The 18,483-nt window shown below is 46.0% G+C and overlaps 2 protein-coding genes across 2 annotated transcripts in view; one reads left to right on the top strand and one right to left on the bottom strand.

The window, feature by feature from the left end:
• Positions 1-3,270: 3,270 nt before the first annotated feature.
• Positions 3,271-16,703, bottom strand: SDF2 (stromal cell derived factor 2). The gene is made up of 3 exons (XM_004706923.2): positions 16,311-16,703; positions 12,652-12,848; positions 3,271-3,934 (listed from the first exon to the last, which is right to left on the bottom strand). Exons 1-3 carry the CDS (start codon positions 16,459-16,461, stop codon positions 3,647-3,649), a joined length of 636 nt encoding a protein of 211 aa, XP_004706980.1. The 5' UTR covers positions 16,462-16,703; the 3' UTR covers positions 3,271-3,646.
• A 136-nt stretch (positions 16,704-16,839) lies between these two features.
• The window catches only part of SUPT6H (SPT6 homolog, histone chaperone and transcription elongation factor), a 29,431-nt gene continuing 27,787 nt past the window's right edge, over positions 16,840-18,483 (top strand). The window contains exon 1 of the mRNA XM_045299538.1: positions 16,840-16,913. The gene's annotated coding sequence lies outside the window, so the exon portion shown is untranslated. The remainder of the gene's footprint in view (positions 16,914-18,483) is intronic.

Here is an 18,483-nt window from a genome sequence, read left to right as displayed (position 1 = left end):
GGGAGGGCGTGGCTGGGCCGGAGGGCGTGGCCCGCGGACACACACGTCGCGCCCCCGCGGGGGTCGCTGCGCCGCTCTGTGCTGACCAGCGCCGCACTCGCCTGGCTGCGGAGCCCGGGCTTGCGCCGTGGGCCGGAGAGGAAACCGGTTGGCTCCTTTGGGCTGTAGTTCCACTGCCAAACACTTCTGTTTCCCGGAAGTTAGAGTCGGCCTGCGCCACTTTAGGGCCGGGGAACGGAGGAATCCTCGGAATTATCCGAGCCCTGGTGGCGCTGTGGGTTGGGCACTGGGCTGCTAACTGCCGGCTCAGGTTCGAACCCGCCAGCCGCTCCACGGGTGGAACTTGGAGCTGGTACCTTAAAAAGTTACAGCCTTGGAAACCCTATAGGGTCGCTAGGGATCGGAATCGTAGGATGTTTGGTTTTTATGGGGTTATTTTTCGGGGGGGGGGGCAGTGTCACTTAAATAGCACTTTAATCTTAGCGATTCTATCAGAAAAGTACTGAGGAGGAAACCAAGAGGTACTTAAAAGACTTCAAAAACCCCTTCTAATTCAATCAACAAAGAAAAAATATGAGTTTTAAAAATAAGAGTTTGAATGCTGTTCTCGTCAATATATTACTTGACCTCGTGTATTTCCCCGGAGCCTGATGGTAAAGTGGCTACTGCAATGGCAGCAGTCAGACCTGCCAGCTGCCCCATGGAAGAAAAAGTGCCCTTTCGACTCCCGAAAACAGTTACAGTCGATGAATCAATAGCTATGGATCAACAGCTGAATGAGAATTTCTACTAATACAAGCTTAAGAAATCCGATGATTTCAAAAGATCATGGACTATTTCATGTCCCTTTGCTCTTCTATATCCTAATCTGCATAAATATTCTTCAAGAGTTGGTTCAGAGGATCTCCGAACTACCTTGCTCCCTCAGATAAAGCAGCACTTCAGTTCACCTGTGTTGCCCTAAGTTGTTTTTACCCCTGTATCTGGTTACCTGGTCATATCAGTCATTTTATAAGGAAGGGATCCAAGGTCAAACTTGTCCCTCAGGCACATTTGTGTCATTTTCAGCTTCTCAGCAGTCTTGAATCCCTACAACCCAGTGTAAGTTTCTAGCAAAGCTAAGGATGGGTCCCTTACAACACATCCCCCCACCCATCATCCTGTTCAGCAATCTGTTTCCTTTATCCAGCTAAGGTTCCTCTCGCTTCCTTCCTCCTTCTCAGATTGATAACACCCCTGCTCCCAGCCACCTCACAGCCTGTAGTGTTGATGTTATTTGTCTGTTTTTTGGAGATCTCTCATGGGATCCATGCTACTAAAGGGCAATAAACAGGGAGAAAAGATGATTTTCAACTACTTCTGGCCTGGATTTACTGAGATCTTAAGTCTCATGGAAAGAGACTATATCTTTTTTTCCCTGCGATCTTTTAATGCAGAGTTGGTGACCCTTAACGTTCAAGGTTATCTCCTTAATGCAAACAAACCAAAACCTAACATGTTGCCATTGTATCAATTCTGATTCATAGCAACCATGTAGGATGGGTTAGAACTGCCCCTGTGAGTTTCTGAGACTATAACTCTTAATGGGAGAAGAAAGCCTCATCTGTCTCCCTAAGAGCTGCTGGTGGTTTCGAACTGCTAACCTTGGGGTGAGCAGCCCAACACAAAACCACTACACCACCAGGGCAAATCAGGTAAGGGTTTGTTGGTGGTTGGGGTGGGGGGGGTGGGGTTACTAAAAGTAAGCCTTCCTGTTCGCTGAAGTTCCAGCAGGTGGCAGTCACCTCTGCCCACCCCTAACAGGCTCCAGGGATCTGGGAGCAAACTTTCCAGAATGCACCTGAAGAGGAAAGAAGGAAGTTAGGTGAGCATAGGGCACCAAGCTTTTTACCTTTTCTGCCTGAATTAGAGCTTGTACATTTGGGGACAGGAACTTAAACCGTGTCTGACTCATGTTTTTACTGGACCACAATTGTGTTTAGCCCTTGGAAGATACTTCCTCAATTTTAGACAAGCTAAGGGTTACTTTTCTCTGCAAGCCAAAAAGTGCATAGTAAAAAGAACACGAGTCGGACACAGCTGAGTTCCTATCTTACAGTTTACTCTTTAATTCAGGCAGTTAGTTAACTTCTCTGTTCCTCAATGGTAAAACCTTAACATCACCATGTTTCTGTGAAGATTTCGGATACTTTACGCTGAAATGTGGATGCAAACTAAAGCTCTTCAAAAGGCCCACTCTGAAGATTCTCAGGTGCTCGAAAGGACAGTAATCTTAGGACTTGAGGGTTATGCAGACCAGAAATGTTGGTGGGGACCATCAAGTCAGTATGAGCTTAGAGTGACCCGATGTGACAGAATAGCACTGTTTCGTGAGGTTTTCTAGGCGGAAATGTTCACCGGGGTGGGTTTGAACCCCTAGCCTATCAGTTAAGAGGAGAACTAACTGCACTTTCCTTGATCGTGAACTAGCACACCCTATATGGGAAACAGGATTTCTCCCAAGCTGTCTCCCCCAAATATATGCCAGACTTAGCTGCTTCAGAATATAACTATACACATGGAGATTATCAGGAGTAGATTAGGGGTCATTCTCCCTAAGAGCTATCAGCCATCTAGACCAAGCAGACACCACTGTTTATCCCACAAGTAGGGCCCACTCCCTTCTGATAAGGATAGTAGTTGTCTGTTTCCTTGTAGGAGACACCAGAGAAGTCAAACCCGCCCAAGGATGACCAAGGTTAGGCTGCCATCATGAATCCAGGGTCCGCCCATCTTGTCACATGTATACCCCTAGACCTTCCCATTCCTATGGGCACACCCCTAGCTCATCCCCTTCCTGTCACGCTTATGCCTATCATAGATCCCCTTCCTACAATGTGCATGCCTATTGTACTGCCCCTTCCTGTGACATGTGATTCTGTAATCATGTCCCCCTAAAGTGATACACGCTTGGTTAGCAATAAAGAAAAAGCTCTCTCCGGTCCTGGCTTCCCGGGGCTCTCCTCGGTTCTCAGGTGCTGGAGGCTCTTTCCTGCTCTCGTGGCCGGGTTCCCCCCAGGAGGACCACCAAGCGGGGCTGAGGTGAGCACGCTCCATGACTTGGGTCTGACTCCATTACCTGACTCTTCTACCTCTCATGCTCTCTATGACTTTACTATGATCTTTACTTATTATCGCTGTACAATTGCGCCTACCGGACCAGTGATGATTTGTGGAGGAACCCCCCCTTCACCCCACAACCCTAGTTAATGACAACACAGTGACTAACAATGAAATCCTTTTAAGTTTTATTTTGGAGAAAGGAAATATAGGAAAAGTCACACACATTAAACAATCCATCATGCCAAGCTCCTGGGGAGTAAAAATTCCCAGGTAGGAGGGCTATCTCCCTCAGTTTGTCTTGTCAGTATGAATAAAAAGCATCTCCCTGTCACCTGTACTCAGAACTGGCTCAAGTACGGTAGAGCAGCCAATTTAAGTGTGAAGGGTAAAGATTCCCAATACGCCAGTCTCCCATCATGCATCTTCCTCTTGGTGGTGACGTCAGTGACCACAGCACAGGGAGCCTGTGGCAAGGTTCCCAGCATGCAGCAGCAACAGCCATCCATGAATACTGTGTGGTGAGGGTGGACCAGTGCCTTTAGATTCATAGCTCTGCATGATGTGCTTCTGTCTTCAGCAATTCACTCGGTTTCATGAATATGCCTTCCATGGTTTTCCAGTAGTTGTTCTGGCTGGGCTGGGCCATGCCATGCACCTCTTTTTGCCCACTGATGGGGCGACCATATTGTTCTCCTGTAACAGACAGCAGTACCTCAGTGGAAGAGTGTTTGAACCGCACTTCACCATCTCTTATCCAGTAGGGTCCATTACAGAGCACTGTCCAGTCATCCAGATAATCGCCTTCACCTTCTTCACCAAAAGCACTGACTTCCTGCAAGACAGACAGTGGCAGCATTAGCATGTACTGACCAAGGCCTGGAAGCGGGAGAGGGGCCTTCACAATGAAAAGAAAGACTGCTCCAACCGTGCAAAAGGAGGTTTCCCGGTGTTGCTTAAAAACAACCAAACAAAACAGAAACAAAAGCCCTGGCGGGATACTGGTGACTCACTGGGCTGCTGACTACAGCCCCAGCGATCTGAAAACACCAGCCACCGCTCAGGAAAAAGACAAGGCTTTCTACTCCTGTGAAGAGTTATGACGTATTGCATTGGGCAAGTCTCTTGAACAAGACCTCTTTAAATCATTCAAGAGCAAGGATCTTCCTTTGAGGAGTAAAGTGCACCTGACCCAAGCTATGGTCTTTTATTTATTTAAATCATTTTATTGGGGGCTCATACAACTCTTATCATAATCCATACATACATCTTGTCAAGCACATTTGTACATTTATTGCCCTCATCATTCTCAAAACATTTGCTTTCTACTTGAGCCTTTGGTATCAGCTCATTTTCCCCTCCCTCCTCACCCCCCTTCCCTCATGAACCCTTGATAATTTATAAATTATTACTTTGTCATGTCTTACACTGTCCAATGTCTCCCTTCACCCACTTTTATGGTGTCCGGCCCCCAGGGAGGTTATATGTAGATCCGGATAATCAGTTCCCCCTTTCTACCCTACCTTCCCTCCACCCTCCTAGTATCACCTCTCACAGCTGGTCCTGAGGGGTTCATCTCTCCTGGGATCCCTGTGTTTCCAGTTCCTATCTGTACCGTGTACATCCTCTGGTCTAGCCGGATTTGTAAGGTAGAATTAGGATGATAGTGGGGGATGGAAACATCAAAGAACTAGAGGAAAGTTGTTAGTTTCATCGTTGCTCCACTGCATCCTGACTGGCTCATCTCTTCCCTGCAACACTTCAGTAAGGGGATTTTTGGGTTCCCACTCCGCACTCCCCCTCCTTCACAATGATAAGATTTTTTTGTCTTTTGATGTCTGATACCTGATCCCTTCAGCACCTCGTGATCACACAGGCTGGTATGCTTCTTCCATGGGGGTTTAGGCGATTATAAAGAGACTTGTCCCCAGCTTTGTCTCTCACAAAGACATGCCAAACATTAAAGGCTTTTTGCCAGCATATGGGGGTAGGTCAGATGCTTAGAGACATCATCCCTGAAGTCAATTACGGGCCCCACTCCCTGCTGTTAAGGACAATAGGCTACTTCTCCCAAGAGGCTTGGGACCATTAGCTTGGTTCCTGTAGGTGGGGTTTGACACCCTACTAATAATGGTTTCTGTGGAGAACAGATCAAATTGGCTCAGTTACATCCAAAGTTAGGCTGCCCTGTATCTAGGATCCGCCCATCTTGTCACATGTATATCCCCAATCCTTCCTCTTCCTATTGTGTGTATATGCTAGATTGTCCCCTTCTCATTGCTGTATAACCTATAGTGCAACCCCTTCCTGTGACATATCTTTACCTGTAATTAGCAGGCTTGCACTCCCCACCAAAGATATGTAGGCCTGGGTTAGCAATAAAGATCTCTCAGGCTCCTTCCCTTCCTCCTCCACGTGGACCACCAAGTGGGGCTGGGGTGAGCACTGCTACCATGAAATGTGTCTGACTCCATTATTTCTATCTCTCATGCTCTCAATGATTTTAACATAATATTTATATATCTCAACCGTACAATTTGCCTATTGAACCCGTGATTAGGGTGGGGGGCTGGCACTCCTTCCAACCACATGGGCTTTGCTGCATCTCAGCTAGATGGTGGCCGCTTGTTACCTACAAGCCTTTAAGACCCCAGATGCTATATCTTTTGATAGCCGGGCACTATCATCTTTCTTCACCACATTTGTTTATGCACCCATTTGTCTACAGCGATTGTGTCAGGAAGGTGAGCATCATGGAATGCCAGGTTAATAGAACAAAGTATTCTTGCGTGGAAGGAGTACTTGAGTGGAGGCCCAATGTCCATCTGCTACCTTAATACTAAACCTATAAATATATGCACATAGATCTATTTCCCCATCATATATAAATATATTTACATATGTACATGCCTATATTTAGACCTCTATAAATGCCCATTGCCTCCTAGATCTTTCCTCTATTTCCTTTTACTTTCCTCTTGTCCCACTCCACTATCATGCTCAGCCTTCATTTGGGTTTCAGTAATTCCTCTCAGTTACATAACCCTTGATCAAGCCCTACCAGTCCTCTTACACAGTCACCACTGATTTTGGATCACTTGTTCCCTTGTCCCAGGGTTTGTTAACACCACTTCCTTTCCCCCCACCTTCCTCTCTCCCACGTTCCCCTGGAACCATTGGTACTGTTGTTTTCTCCTCCAGATTGTTTATTCAAACAAAACAAAAAACCAATGACAAGAAAAGCCTGTAAATAGTTCAAGGTCTGTTTGTTGACTTTTAGGAGTGTTTTCTAGTAGAATCTGATGGTGTGTCTCTCCCTGGCCCCAAAGTCTATTTTTGGTATTCCCTCTGGACTTCCTTGCCCTGCTCCCCTTGCTGTTCTGTTGCACGCCCTTAGTGTTTTGCCTCGGTGTGGTGGGGTCCGATCAGGCGCAATTCCCACATTGTGTCTGTCTCCAGTGTTGTCCCCTGAAGGGCTATGGGTCAGTAAGGAATGTTGTGTCTCATAGTGGGGCCGGCCATATGGTCTTCTCTGTGCTTTGACTGCTCTGAGCGGGGATATCATCTTCAAGGCTTGGTGGGCCAGGATGTGCTCCACTCTCTCTTCCTCCCCCTTCATTTGCTCCCGTGTGCTCTGATCAGACATGTGTCTCTCCCTGAGCTGTAGCTTCAGTGCTGTCCTCTGAAGTAAAGTCTGGGAGGAAGCCGTGGTCTTTTCAATGGCCTCAGGCATGGGAAAGTTGGTCACTGAATCAGGAAGACTGAAGAAGAATCCATTCATCTGAATCATGGTGCTGATGAAGAACACTGCAAGTACCATGGGCTGCCAAAGCAACAAACATCTGTCTTGCAACAGATACAGACAGAATGCTCCTTAGAGGCAAGGGCGACCGAATTTTGGGAAGTTTTAACATGACTGGAAGTGTTATCAGGAGAGGCCAGTCGCTGGAGAAGGCCATCTGCTAAGTAAAGCAGAGGGGCAGAGAAAAAGATGAAGGCCCTCGATGAGATGGACTGACACTAGCCACAGATTGGGCTCAAACAGAAGGACAGCTACGAGGACGGTACAAGACCAGGCGGTGTTCGTTCTGTCACACGTGAGATTGCTGAGCTGCAACTAACTCCCTAGCACCTAGTGACAACCAGTCTCCACGATCCCAGAAACAAACCCACAGGGTAGGGTCTACCCTGTCCTAGAAGGCTGTCATGAACCAAGATCAACTTGATTGCAGTGAATTTATGGTCTTGTGAAGATTATGAAGACTAGCCTCGACCCAAAACTCATCTGAAAGACAATGGGAGACCCCTCACAGAAAGGTCGCAATGAAGGAATGAGTCAGCCAGGGTAAAGTATAGCACCAATGTAACACACAGTATTCCTCTGGTTCCTTGAGGCTTCCTCACCCCCTACTATCATGACCTCAGTCCTGCCTTTCACTGCGGGCAAGGCTGCAGCATGTCCACAGGTACAGATAAGAGCTCAGGACACACAGAATCCAGGTCAGATAAACCCATCAGGAACAGAAATGGGAGTAGCCATGCTAACCAGGAGGGTAGGGGGGGAGTAGGGGGGAAGAAACAGCAGGGGAGTGGAGACAGCAGTCAGTGTATCAGGGTGATATTAAATTAATCATTTATAATTGATCAAGGGGTCACAAGGTGGGGAGGGAGGGTAAAAAGAGGAGCCGGTACATATCAAGGGTTCAATAGAATGTAAATGTTTAGAAAATAATGATGGCAACATATGTACAAATATGTTTTATATAATTGATGTATGGGGCTATAAGAGCTGTGAGAGTTTAAAAAAATGATTTTGAAAAAGAACTGTAAGAGCCCCCAATAAAAAGATCTAAAAAAAAAAAAAAAGACTAGCTTCAAAGGTCATCTAGGTCAATTGGCAATACCTGGTCCACAAAGATAATGTTCTACACCCTACTTTGGTGAGTAATGAGCAGTTACCTAAAAAATAACAATTAGTCTCCTCCCGTCCAAAGCAAAGAAGAGCGATGAAAGTCAGATTCAAGAAAACAAATTGAAAACACACACACACAAAACGTGGTTCAGAGGACTAATGACCCATATGAACCACACCTTCACAACTCTGAGATCAGAAGATCTAGACCAGTGTTTCCCCCAGTGGGCCATACCACCCTCTGGGAGGTGCTGGGGCAATCCAAGGGGGCTACCAAAGCAGATACCTGCACTTTATCCTGGACTATGGCTAAAGTTTTTGCTTCCTGGGGGGATGCTGAGTAATTTATTTCGGAAAGGAGTAGTAGGCCATATAAGTTTGGGAACTTCTAGCCCATAATCCAGGATAAAGTATAGGTATCTGCTTTTGCCAAACATGCCCCCAGAAGGTTATTTGGCCTTGCTACTACCACTACTGACTGAACAAGGTCCTGGACCAAGGAGAAAAATGAAGCACAAAATTCAGAATTATAAAAAGTGATCAGAAAGTACCCAAGCTTCTAAATCAGCTGTGCGGAAAGAAAGTGAGCCCGGAGGCCAGAGGCAGGAAGCACTGGGAGTGGCAGGATGTCTGGAAGGGTGAGCTCAACAGTCTAAGACCATCTCATCTTAAGCCTGCAGGCATCAGAGCCCTGGCTGATTATAAACTCATAAAGGGCATCAACCCCGTGACTCTTTTTTTCATGGACCTGTGCAGCTTACTTCGTTGTGTATGCCCAGACAAGACCCAGCTGGGGGAGAGCAAGACCGGGTTTATGACTGGACCTGAGAAATCAGACCGGGTCCCAGGATTGGTCTGTTTCTAACCCAGAGATGCAGACAGGCCACCCACCTATTCCACACCTGATAAAGCTCGCCCCGCCCCGCCCCCTCCCGACACAATTCATTCAAAGGCAACTCACTCAAACTTCCCATCTGCTGTGCCAGGCACTTTTCTTTCCTTCCCAAATCAACTCTGCTTTCTGCTTGCCCTTTTGTGGTCCTCGAGGCCATTGCTCAGTTCGAGAGACCCTGAACACCTCAGAGCATTTGCAACACCATCAACCATATGAAACCAAAGTGGCAGCATTTGTCAAAAGAATGAGCTGAGAAGGCAGGCAGGGTGCTTGCTTCGGTAGCACATATACTAAAATTGGAGAAGGCAGGAAGGGGCAGGGTAAATGGGGGAAGGGAAACTGGGAAGCCAGGGAGGAAGTGGGAAGAGTGAGGTTACGTTGAGAGGGTTGCAACTAATATCAGGAAACAAAATGTATATAAAGTGTTAAATGGGAAAATTAATTTGCTATGTCAACTTTCACCCAAATCACAGTAAAATGTTTCTTTCAAAACAAAAAACAAACCTGTGGAGAAAAAGAACAAAGACCCACCCAGGGCATCAAACAGAACTCAGTGATTGCAGATTATGTTCCAAACACTTAACTTCAAGGAGGAGTCCTGTTATTTGCCTATGGCCTATTTCCTACTGTAGTTTTTAAATATTCTAACTCTTGTTAGTAGGCTTTAGACAATTCTGCCTCATACCCTTAATCGCTAAAAGCCATCCACGTTGGAAAGGAGATGGGCTCTTGAGTCAGGCTGACCTGGCCTTGAGTCTCAGCTCAATCCCTTCCAGTGTGAACTCCATTAAGCCTTAAATGACAATACCATCTCAGAGATAAATATGAATGATAAAAGCACAGTAGGCTCTCAATCTTTTATTCCCCTTCCAATTTCAGTGTCCATCACAATGGCCATCAAAAGGTACTTAAAATAATCAACATATCAACATACCACTGCTATTTAATTTTAGATGACTTCAGTCATTTGGAAATGAATAGAGTCTTTAAGACTGAAGTAAAAAGAAATGACCCATAAGTACTGGGTTTAGTTGATGAAATTGTTTCCCATAAGGCTGTGTTAACAGATTCTGATGCTAGAATTGAGCAATCGAGTAAATGGATGGCAGATTGTGAAAGCCAGGTCTCTGGGGGTTTTGTAGCTTATTTCATCCCATTTACTTATCTTTTAAAACCTTATTATAAAATAGGTGAAGGCTTACAGATCAGATCATCAGCATATATGACTAGTTTTCCATTCAACAAGGCAAACACATCCTGAATCAATTCATCCATTGTAGTCCATGGATTATCCCACTTCTGGTATTTCCTTTTCTCTCATTCCTTCTTTCCTAAGCCTGAGAACTTTGTCTGAATGCTGCACTTTTTTTGTTGTTGTTGAAGTTTTTGTTTTGTTTTTCATTGTTATTGTTTTTTTTTTTGTTTTGTTTCTTGTTTTATATTTTCTGTATATGAAATCTAGGATTGGTAAATCTACAGAGACAATTAACAGGATTCAAAAATTATTTAGAGGGATGGAAGAGAAGGTTGAGGGAAAATAGGGAACTAACAGCAAGTATAAGAAAGAAGAACATGTTCTGACATTGATTGTGGTGCTGACTACATACTCTTCTTAGTATAAGTAACATTAAATTGTATGATATGTAAATTACCTGCCAATAAAACTATTTTAAAAAAATCATTAGAAATCATTTACATCAAGACTACGAAGGAAGGGAACAACCTGCCAGTAGCTCTAGAACTGAATGCTGCACTCCTGCCCCTAACTGGGGGATGATTCTAGTGCAGAATGAGTTTAGTTCCAGACCTGAGGGGAAAGGCCACAGTCTTGGGAGGTTTCCCACTGTTGGAGAAAGAATACACAAAGTACACGGAGACGAGAATGGTAAGGGATTAGAGAAGAGTTGTAGACATCAGTACAAACACAGAAAATAAAGATGGCCATTGAACGTGATGATAATTGCACAACTCTTCTTGATATGACTGAATTATTGACTTATATGACGTGGATTACGTGCCAATAAAACTACAAAACAGAAAATACAGGCGGCTACACATAGATATATTTAGAAGTATGTCTATACAGAGGTTGGTATCCTTCTTGAGGAGGCTTCAAAAAGTTTATGGAAAAACGTCATTATCTTTTCATTCCATTTTCCCACACTTTCTGAAGCTCCCTTGTAGCTCTTTGTGCTGACGGAGGGCCTAAAAGAGATGACATTTCAATAGTAACAAAAGACACCTAGGATTCAGGCTTTGGTGTTTATCATCATTTTCCAGTAACAGAAATGCTGGTTCTAGAGGAGACAGGACTATGGTAATGCTAAGACCAAGGCAGGAGAAACACGACATGAACCGGGAGTATCTGCTAAGAAGCACCCTGAATAACAACCCACCATGGTGGAGGCATGTCAACCAGAAAAGCCCCCAACGGCTGGAGCTAGACTTTAAGTAATAAAGTAAAAAATCACCCAAAAGATAAACTCACTGCCATCCAGCCGATGTCAACTCACAGCAACTCTATAAAGTACTGAATTATAACCCAAAGTATAAAATAAATACGCATGAATTAATGTTGACCTACAGACTCCACACAGCAACTCTTTTCCAAAGAGAACAGTATAGAAGGGTATATAGACATGGAAAGAGGAACTTTACAGCTAAAAGATGATCAAGATCAACATCATCAGCCATATATCGTGTAGACATTATGTACCCTTGGCACAATGTGATAAAAATGGTCTTCTCAAGCACCCTTACTTCTAGTCTAATGAGAAAAACAGCAAATTCCAATAGAGGGGCATCCTATAAGATACCTGACCATTATTTCTCTAAACTATCAGGGTCATTGAAAACAAGGCCCGTCTGAGAAACTGTCCCAGCCAAGAGGTGCCTAAAGCAGCCTAATCAATGCAATGTGGCACCCTGGAAAGAAAAATGACACAGGGTGAAAATTAAGAAAAAATGAACCAAGAGCCTTCATGGATATAATATAGCAATATTGACTCATCAATTGTAACAAACATACCATACCAACATCAAATGTTAATACTAGGGGAAACCAATATAGGAAGAGATGGAGGAGGGGAGAAGTCATTAAAGGGTTCATGGTGGAGTCTACAGCCCCTCAAAGCTCAGGACTTTTCAAAATGGCAATGCCAGGGAGAAAAGTTACAATAGCAAGAGGTCTCAAGTCCCTGGCATTCAATGCTGAGCAGTGTGCACAATGGAATGCGCTTTTGTAGGAAACATTTTATGATGTCAAAGATAAATTTAGTGAGCCTAAAATAAGGAAAAAAAGACAATGCTACTTTGTTTTACTAACATGGAAGTTCCCAAAGGGTAATAGCCTGTAGATTGTTCTCCAGAATGACTAGTTGGCAAGATTAAGAAATGAATGAATGTTAACGCTAATCCTAAGTCTGGAAGACACTGGGGTTCCCATGGGGCAGCTCTCTCCTGCCCTCTGCGTCAGAATGGCTTGATGGAAGAAAGAAAGCAATATCAGAACTCGCGATATGCTAGCGTATACCTACTCTCTCTTTCCTTCTTAGTTCTTGATATGGCCTAGGGGCCAAGTCTCCATGTGGATCGGAAATAACTCTCTTTTTATTTAATAGAACTACTTCTCTCTCCAGTGTGCACAAAAGGGAGAACATTTACACCTGGAAAAGAAAGGACTAAGTATCAGATCAAATAACCACTCACATGAGCAACACACAGAGCAGCAATGATGCCACCTCACCTGGTTCCCAGAAAGCGGGGAGGTAAAGTGGTGACTGTGGAGATTTCTGCCAGTGTTGACATGTGTCAGCCGAATTGGCTGACCACATTTGACAGGGGTTCCTCTTTCACACACTGTGGCGGTCTTCCCCCGGATCCTCCAGTAACTGTTGCTGTCATCCACAGAGGTTACACCTGTCACTGACTGCTGCCCACTACCTGCCATCAAGCAAAGAAAGAGCAGTGAGCACCACCGGGTCCTTCTCTTTCACATACACAATACTGTCTTCTGCAGCAGCATACATGGGTGTGCCGGGGTGAAGAGGAAATTCTATACTTGATCATATGCTTTCTTCTAAAATTTTTAAATTTTTAAATATATACGAAAATACTAGGTGCCTGTGTACAAGACTATTATATGATACGCTAAAGAATGTGTCATATGGTACAATTTCAAAAAATTGCATTAAAGAGCACTAGATACATAAGTAAGGATCCCTGGTGCATAGTGGTTACTCTTTGGGCTGCTAGTCAGCTGTTCGAAACCACCAGCTGCTCTGCGGGACAGTCTCAGAAACCCACGGGTCTCTCCTCCCCTCTGGGTTAGAAAGGACTTGATGGCAGAGAGAAAGCTCTGGTGTCCAGATGGATTTCCACAATGGGCTGCTAACTGAAAGGTCAGCAATTCAAACACACCAGCTATTCCTCAGGAGAAAGATTTACCATATCAGAAATCCAAAGGGGCATTTCCACTCTGTCTTACTGTGTCACTTTGTGTTGGAATGGACGGAAGCAGTGGGTTCAGTTTGGTTTAAAAGAATAGCTAAAGGATCAAAAGATATAGCGTCTGGGGTCTTAAAAGCTTGAAGGTAAACAAGCGGCCATCTAGCTCAGAAGCAACAAAGCCCACATGGAAGCAGCACACCAGCCTGTGCGATCAAGAGGTGTCGAAGGGATCAGGTATAAGGCAACAAAGGTCGAAGGCATCAGGTATAAGGCATCAAAAAATCTTACCATAGTGAATGAGGGAGGAGTGCGGAGTGGAGACCCAAAACCCATTTGTAGGCCACTGGAGATCCCCTTGCAAAGGGGTCTCAGGGAGGAGACGCGCCAGTCAGGGTGCGATGTAGCAACGATGAGAAATACAACTTTCCTCTAGTTCATAATGCTTCCTCCTCCCCGCTATCATGATCCGAATTCTACCTTGCAAGTCTGGCTAGACCAGAGGAAGTACACTGGTACAGATAGGGACTGGAAACACAGGGAATCCAGGGCAGATGATCCCTTCAGGACCAGTGTGTGAGTGACGATACTGGGAGCTTAAATGGAGAGTGGGTTGGAAAGGGAACCGATTACATGGATCTACATGTGACCTCCTCCCTGGGGGACGGACAACAGAAAAGTGGGTGAAGGGAGACATCGGGCAGGGCAAGATATGACAAAATAATAACTTATAAATTATCAAGGGTTCATGAGGGAGGGGGGAGCGGGAAGAGAGGGGAAAAATGAGGACCTGCTGCCAGGGGCTTAAGTGGAGAGCAAATGTTTTGAGAATGATGAAGGCAATGAATGTCCAAATGTGCTTTACACAATTGATGTGTGTATGGATTGTGATAAGAGTTGTATGAGCCCCTAATAAAATGATTTTTAAAAAAAGGCTAGCTAAAAATAAAAATTAAAAAAAGGCTAGCTAAAGGAAGGCGAAATCGGTGGATTGGTCTTCTTTTCTGAAACATTTGGCAGTCATTATGAGCTGTGTAGTCAGTAGGGAGGAACTGATTGTTTGCCCACATTTACCCAGGATCCTACAGGGGGCTCCTGCTACTGCCTTCTCACTGCCATCAAGTGGATGTCGACTCATAGTGGTTCTGTACAACAGGACAGAACTGCACCTGAGGGTTCCAAACTGCGGATCGCAGCCCAAGGCATCTGCCACCATGGTTCCTAGCTACTGCTTTACAGGTCTTGGAATCCCTACACCCATGCTTCACGAAATCATGGTCTACAAAGTTCCCTCTTCCTCTTCTCATCCTTAAGTCTTGACATGACCTAGAATTTTATCCCCGATCGCATCCTTTTCCTTTTTTTCCATCCTTTTCTTAAAAATTATAACTTATACACAATAGTTCTTGAGACACTTGAGTATCAAAATAAAGGCATTTGTATTTTTTAGAGGCTTCTCAAGCGGTTTAGAACCACAGTTCATCCTGAACAAGCTCCTCCACCCCACCCCCATGACATCTTCCACCGCCAACTGAAACTCTGGCTCTCAGGCTCAGCACAGAGCTCTCTCTTCTGAGCTCCAGATTGAAACTGGTTCCCAAATCTGGCTGCCCTTCAGAAACACCTGAAGGCCTTCTTAATTCTACAGATTCCTATTGGCAGGCCTGTCCCCACTCCCACTCTGACTCAGTAAATTCAAAGTAAGAAACCAGATGAAACAAAAAAAGCAATATGCCTGACACACAGTAGGTGTTCACTGAGTGGTTGCTTAGGATTATGACATCCCAAAAGGACAATTCAGTTCCCTTCCAGGCCTAACTGGTCAAACGGGTTGGAGGACTAGGGCACACAGGTGAGCCCATCTGAAAGGTACTCTTTCCTTTCAGCTACTAGGAGCATTAGTCACCCAAGGCAGAAACCTAGCAGCCAGAACCTAGCAGCCATCGTGGATGCCCCTTAGGTCTCATCAGCTGGTTTTATTTTCTGGTACCCTGCTCACTGGTTCACTGTCTCTCTTGTACCTAGAACAAAACCAAGGATATAATGTGGTAGGAGTTCATGCAACCTATGCTGAATGAATAACGCCACACATAATTAATTACTGTGTATTTGTTTATTATAAGAAAGAAGTGGTAACCCTTCTCGTCCTAGCACTCCCATTGGCCCAAATTGCCCCATTAAGGTTTCAAAGGCTGAAAATATTTAGGGAAGCAAACCGCCTCAGCTTTCTCCGGGGGTACATCAACCGACCTTTTCCGTTAGCAGTCCAATATGGAACTAGAAAGAGGGCACGGGTCCAGGGATTTAAGCTGAAGATGAAATGAAAAGGCAGAACTTCAGAGACAGAGCACTTACTGTCTCTTGTCCTGAATAGTGTGCCAGCCCAGGTGGCTGAAACAACTCAAAACAGATTCCCTGTAATCGAGTCAACACTGACTCGTAGTGATCCTATAGGAAGGAGTACTAATTGCCCCGGTGTCTCCAAGGCTGTCACTGTTCATGGGAGTGGAAAGCCTATCGTTCTCCCACGGAGCTGCTGGGCTTCTGAAGCGCTCACCTTTGTAGATCGCAGCCGAAGCCATAACCACTACGAAACCAGGGCTCCTGAAAGCCGGCTTTTTAAAAATGGACAGATAAGGATTGAGCCCAGTCTCTGACATTCACTAGCAGCAGGGCTGTGAGATTTAATTTGTGTCGGTTTCCTCATCTGTAAAATGAGGTCAAAATAGCATCTAACTGAGAGATGATAAAGGTCGAAAAAAAGGGCACAAGTAACCCAAGTTGGTATCATGAAGGTGCTTTAAGAGAGTTCAATGCCCCAACACGCCTCTAATCCTCAAGAACCTCCCACCATGCCCCCAAACCCGCTCAGACCACACCCCCAGTGCGCCCAAAGCCCCGCCCCCTCCGGAGCCTGCTAGGCCTGCCCAGCCAACTCGACCTGGGTCCCCACAGTACCTGACCCATAGCGCACATCATGTGAGTGCAGCCGGACGTTGTGGCGCGTATTGAGCAGCTTCACCACTGAACCGCATGTAACCACTGCCAGATCGGACGCCCCCACAGCTCCCCACAAGCCCCCCAACAGCAGTAGCTGTACAAGAGCCATCCCGGCTGGATCCCGGAGTCCTAGCTAAGAGCCCGTTTCCCCCTCCCGGAACCGGAACCGGAAGCTCCCAGCGGAAAGACGGCGGGGAGGGACGAAGGGGGCCCGAGCTCGGGGCTTTCTGGTTCCTTTGGCTAGCGTGGCCTGAGGAGCCGGTTGGGCTGCGTTGCTTCCGATGCCCTCGCTCCGCTCTCGGAACTCGGTGCCAGCTGTCTTCCTAAACCGCTGCGGCCAGCGTGCGCCTCCGGGGGCAGAGCCCGGTGGAAGACGCAAGAAGAGGCCCGCCCACCTCCAGTGACAGGGGGCCGGAAGTGACGCAGCACGTCGACGCGGCGGCGGCGGCGGCGCCGGAGGGGCCGTGCGGTGGGTCCGTACCAGTCCTCTGGCAGTCTCGGTTCGACGACTCCATTTTCCTCGGCGGGGGCTGACTGCGTCCGAGCCGCGGCGGGGTTCAGGTAAGTACACTTCGGAGTGGCGAGGGCGTTCCTCGCCCGGCTCAGCGGGGTCACCGGGCCCCTGGGGCCTGGTCCGGCTTGGGAAGAAGCCCTGGGGAGCCATTTGCGGGAAGGAGAGGGGCCCTGGCCTTCCCTCTTCAATGCGTGGGGGAGGGAGGGCGGAGGAAAACCAGGCTGTTGAATCAACAGGCTTCCTGGGATCCCATCCTTCCTCTACAGCTTCTGAAAACGAGGCCACGCAGAAGGATTGGGGACCGCTGGGGCTTGGCGTTTCTGAGCCCGGATCAAAGGATCGAATTGTTTGTCTTAGAGCTAGGAATCCCTCGGAGCTTTCAGCCGTTCAGCTGTAGGACGATGCTGAATTTCAGCCGTGCCCGTGTTGGATAGTTCAATATCTGCATCCTTAAGCCTTTTCTAAAAACCAGGATTTCTCCAGTAGTTCCTAAAGCCCCTGAAGCCTTCCGGTTCTCCTGTTGGCTTATTTCCTTAAACACTTGGTAGATGTCTGCCAGAATATTAGAAGCGGCTGAGTCAAAACTGTGCCTTCTTCTGGTTTCTGCCTAGCCCATGCACTCTCGGATCATCTGGGGTAGTTCGTGTGTCTGGGTTATATAACAAGAACTGATACCCATTTTTCAAGGGAAGCCTAACCTCTTTGAAAATGCTTTGTGGAAATTTCACGGTAATAGCAGAAGTAGCAAGGTGGTGAAGTTATTAATGAACATGGAGAATGTAAACAATATTCAATTTGATGAAATTTATTTAGGGAAAACTGCTTTCCATCTGCTGCGTGAAAGTTATCGGTTCCTTAAGTCGTCAATGTATTGATGGCCAAAACATGGTTGCCCCGCATCAACAGTCGTGTCCGCGGAGACGAACTCTTTTATGTTGTTCTAAATGACTCTGTTGCACAACAGAAAGAACACTGCCAGGTTCAACGTCATCCACACAATCATTATGTTTGAGCCTGTTTTTGCAGTCCCTGGGTGCAGATGGCTGGCTGCTCAGTCGCCCGCTTGGGTTGGCAGTTCAGATCCTCCCAGAGGTATCTTAGATGAAAGGTCTGGTGATCTGTTCCCAGGAGCATACGGATGGTGTTCTAGTATCCCTCACATGCCCCATTAAAAAAAAAAAATTCTGTTCATACCTAAATTCCTACCTTTGCCAACTCAGTTTTTCTCCCGTATTCACTGACTACCAAACCCTGGTTTGTACCTTCCTTTAAAATCATTTTTGTTGACGTCACCAGTTGCCAAATCCTATGGCTACTTTATTTTCATATTCCTCCAAGGAGCAGCAAGCAACACAGTTAATCTTTTCTTGCAGTTCTCGTCTCTCTGGGCATTGATTCCCCACACCTTCCTAGATTTTTCTTCATTTCTCTGGTACTGCCTCTGGCTCTCTTGCTAGCCACTTTTGATCTCTACTTAATGTTTAAATGTTGGCATTCAGTCAAAGCTTAATCCTGAATTGTTTGCTTTGTATAGGAGCTTGCTTTAGGTGATCCAGGCATGATCCGATAGCTGGCAGTTTACGAATTGAAATCTCTAACCCAGCGCTCCCCCCCCCC

Source organism: Echinops telfairi, unplaced genomic scaffold (assembly GCF_000313985.2).
Source record: "Echinops telfairi isolate 266 unplaced genomic scaffold, ASM31398v2 ScPeMD7_7458;HRSCAF=8496, whole genome shotgun sequence".
In the NCBI taxonomy this organism is placed as follows: domain Eukaryota; kingdom Metazoa; phylum Chordata; class Mammalia; order Afrosoricida; family Tenrecidae; genus Echinops; species Echinops telfairi.
This window is presented reverse-complemented; position numbering and strand designations above follow the sequence as displayed.

Coding starts and splice junctions, on each gene's coding strand:
- SDF2 (XM_004706923.2), bottom strand. CDS start 16,461: ATGGCTCTTGTACAGCTACTGCTGTTGGGGGGCTTGTGGGGAGCTGTG. Junction 12,849..16,310: donor TGATGTGCGCTATGGGTCAG/GTACTGTGGGGA, acceptor GCTTGATGGCAG/GTAGTGGGCAGCAGTCAGTG. Junction 3,935..12,651: donor CCCCGCTTTCTGGGAACCAG/GTGAGGTGGCAT, acceptor TCTGTCTTGCAG/GAAGTCAGTGCTTTTGGTGA.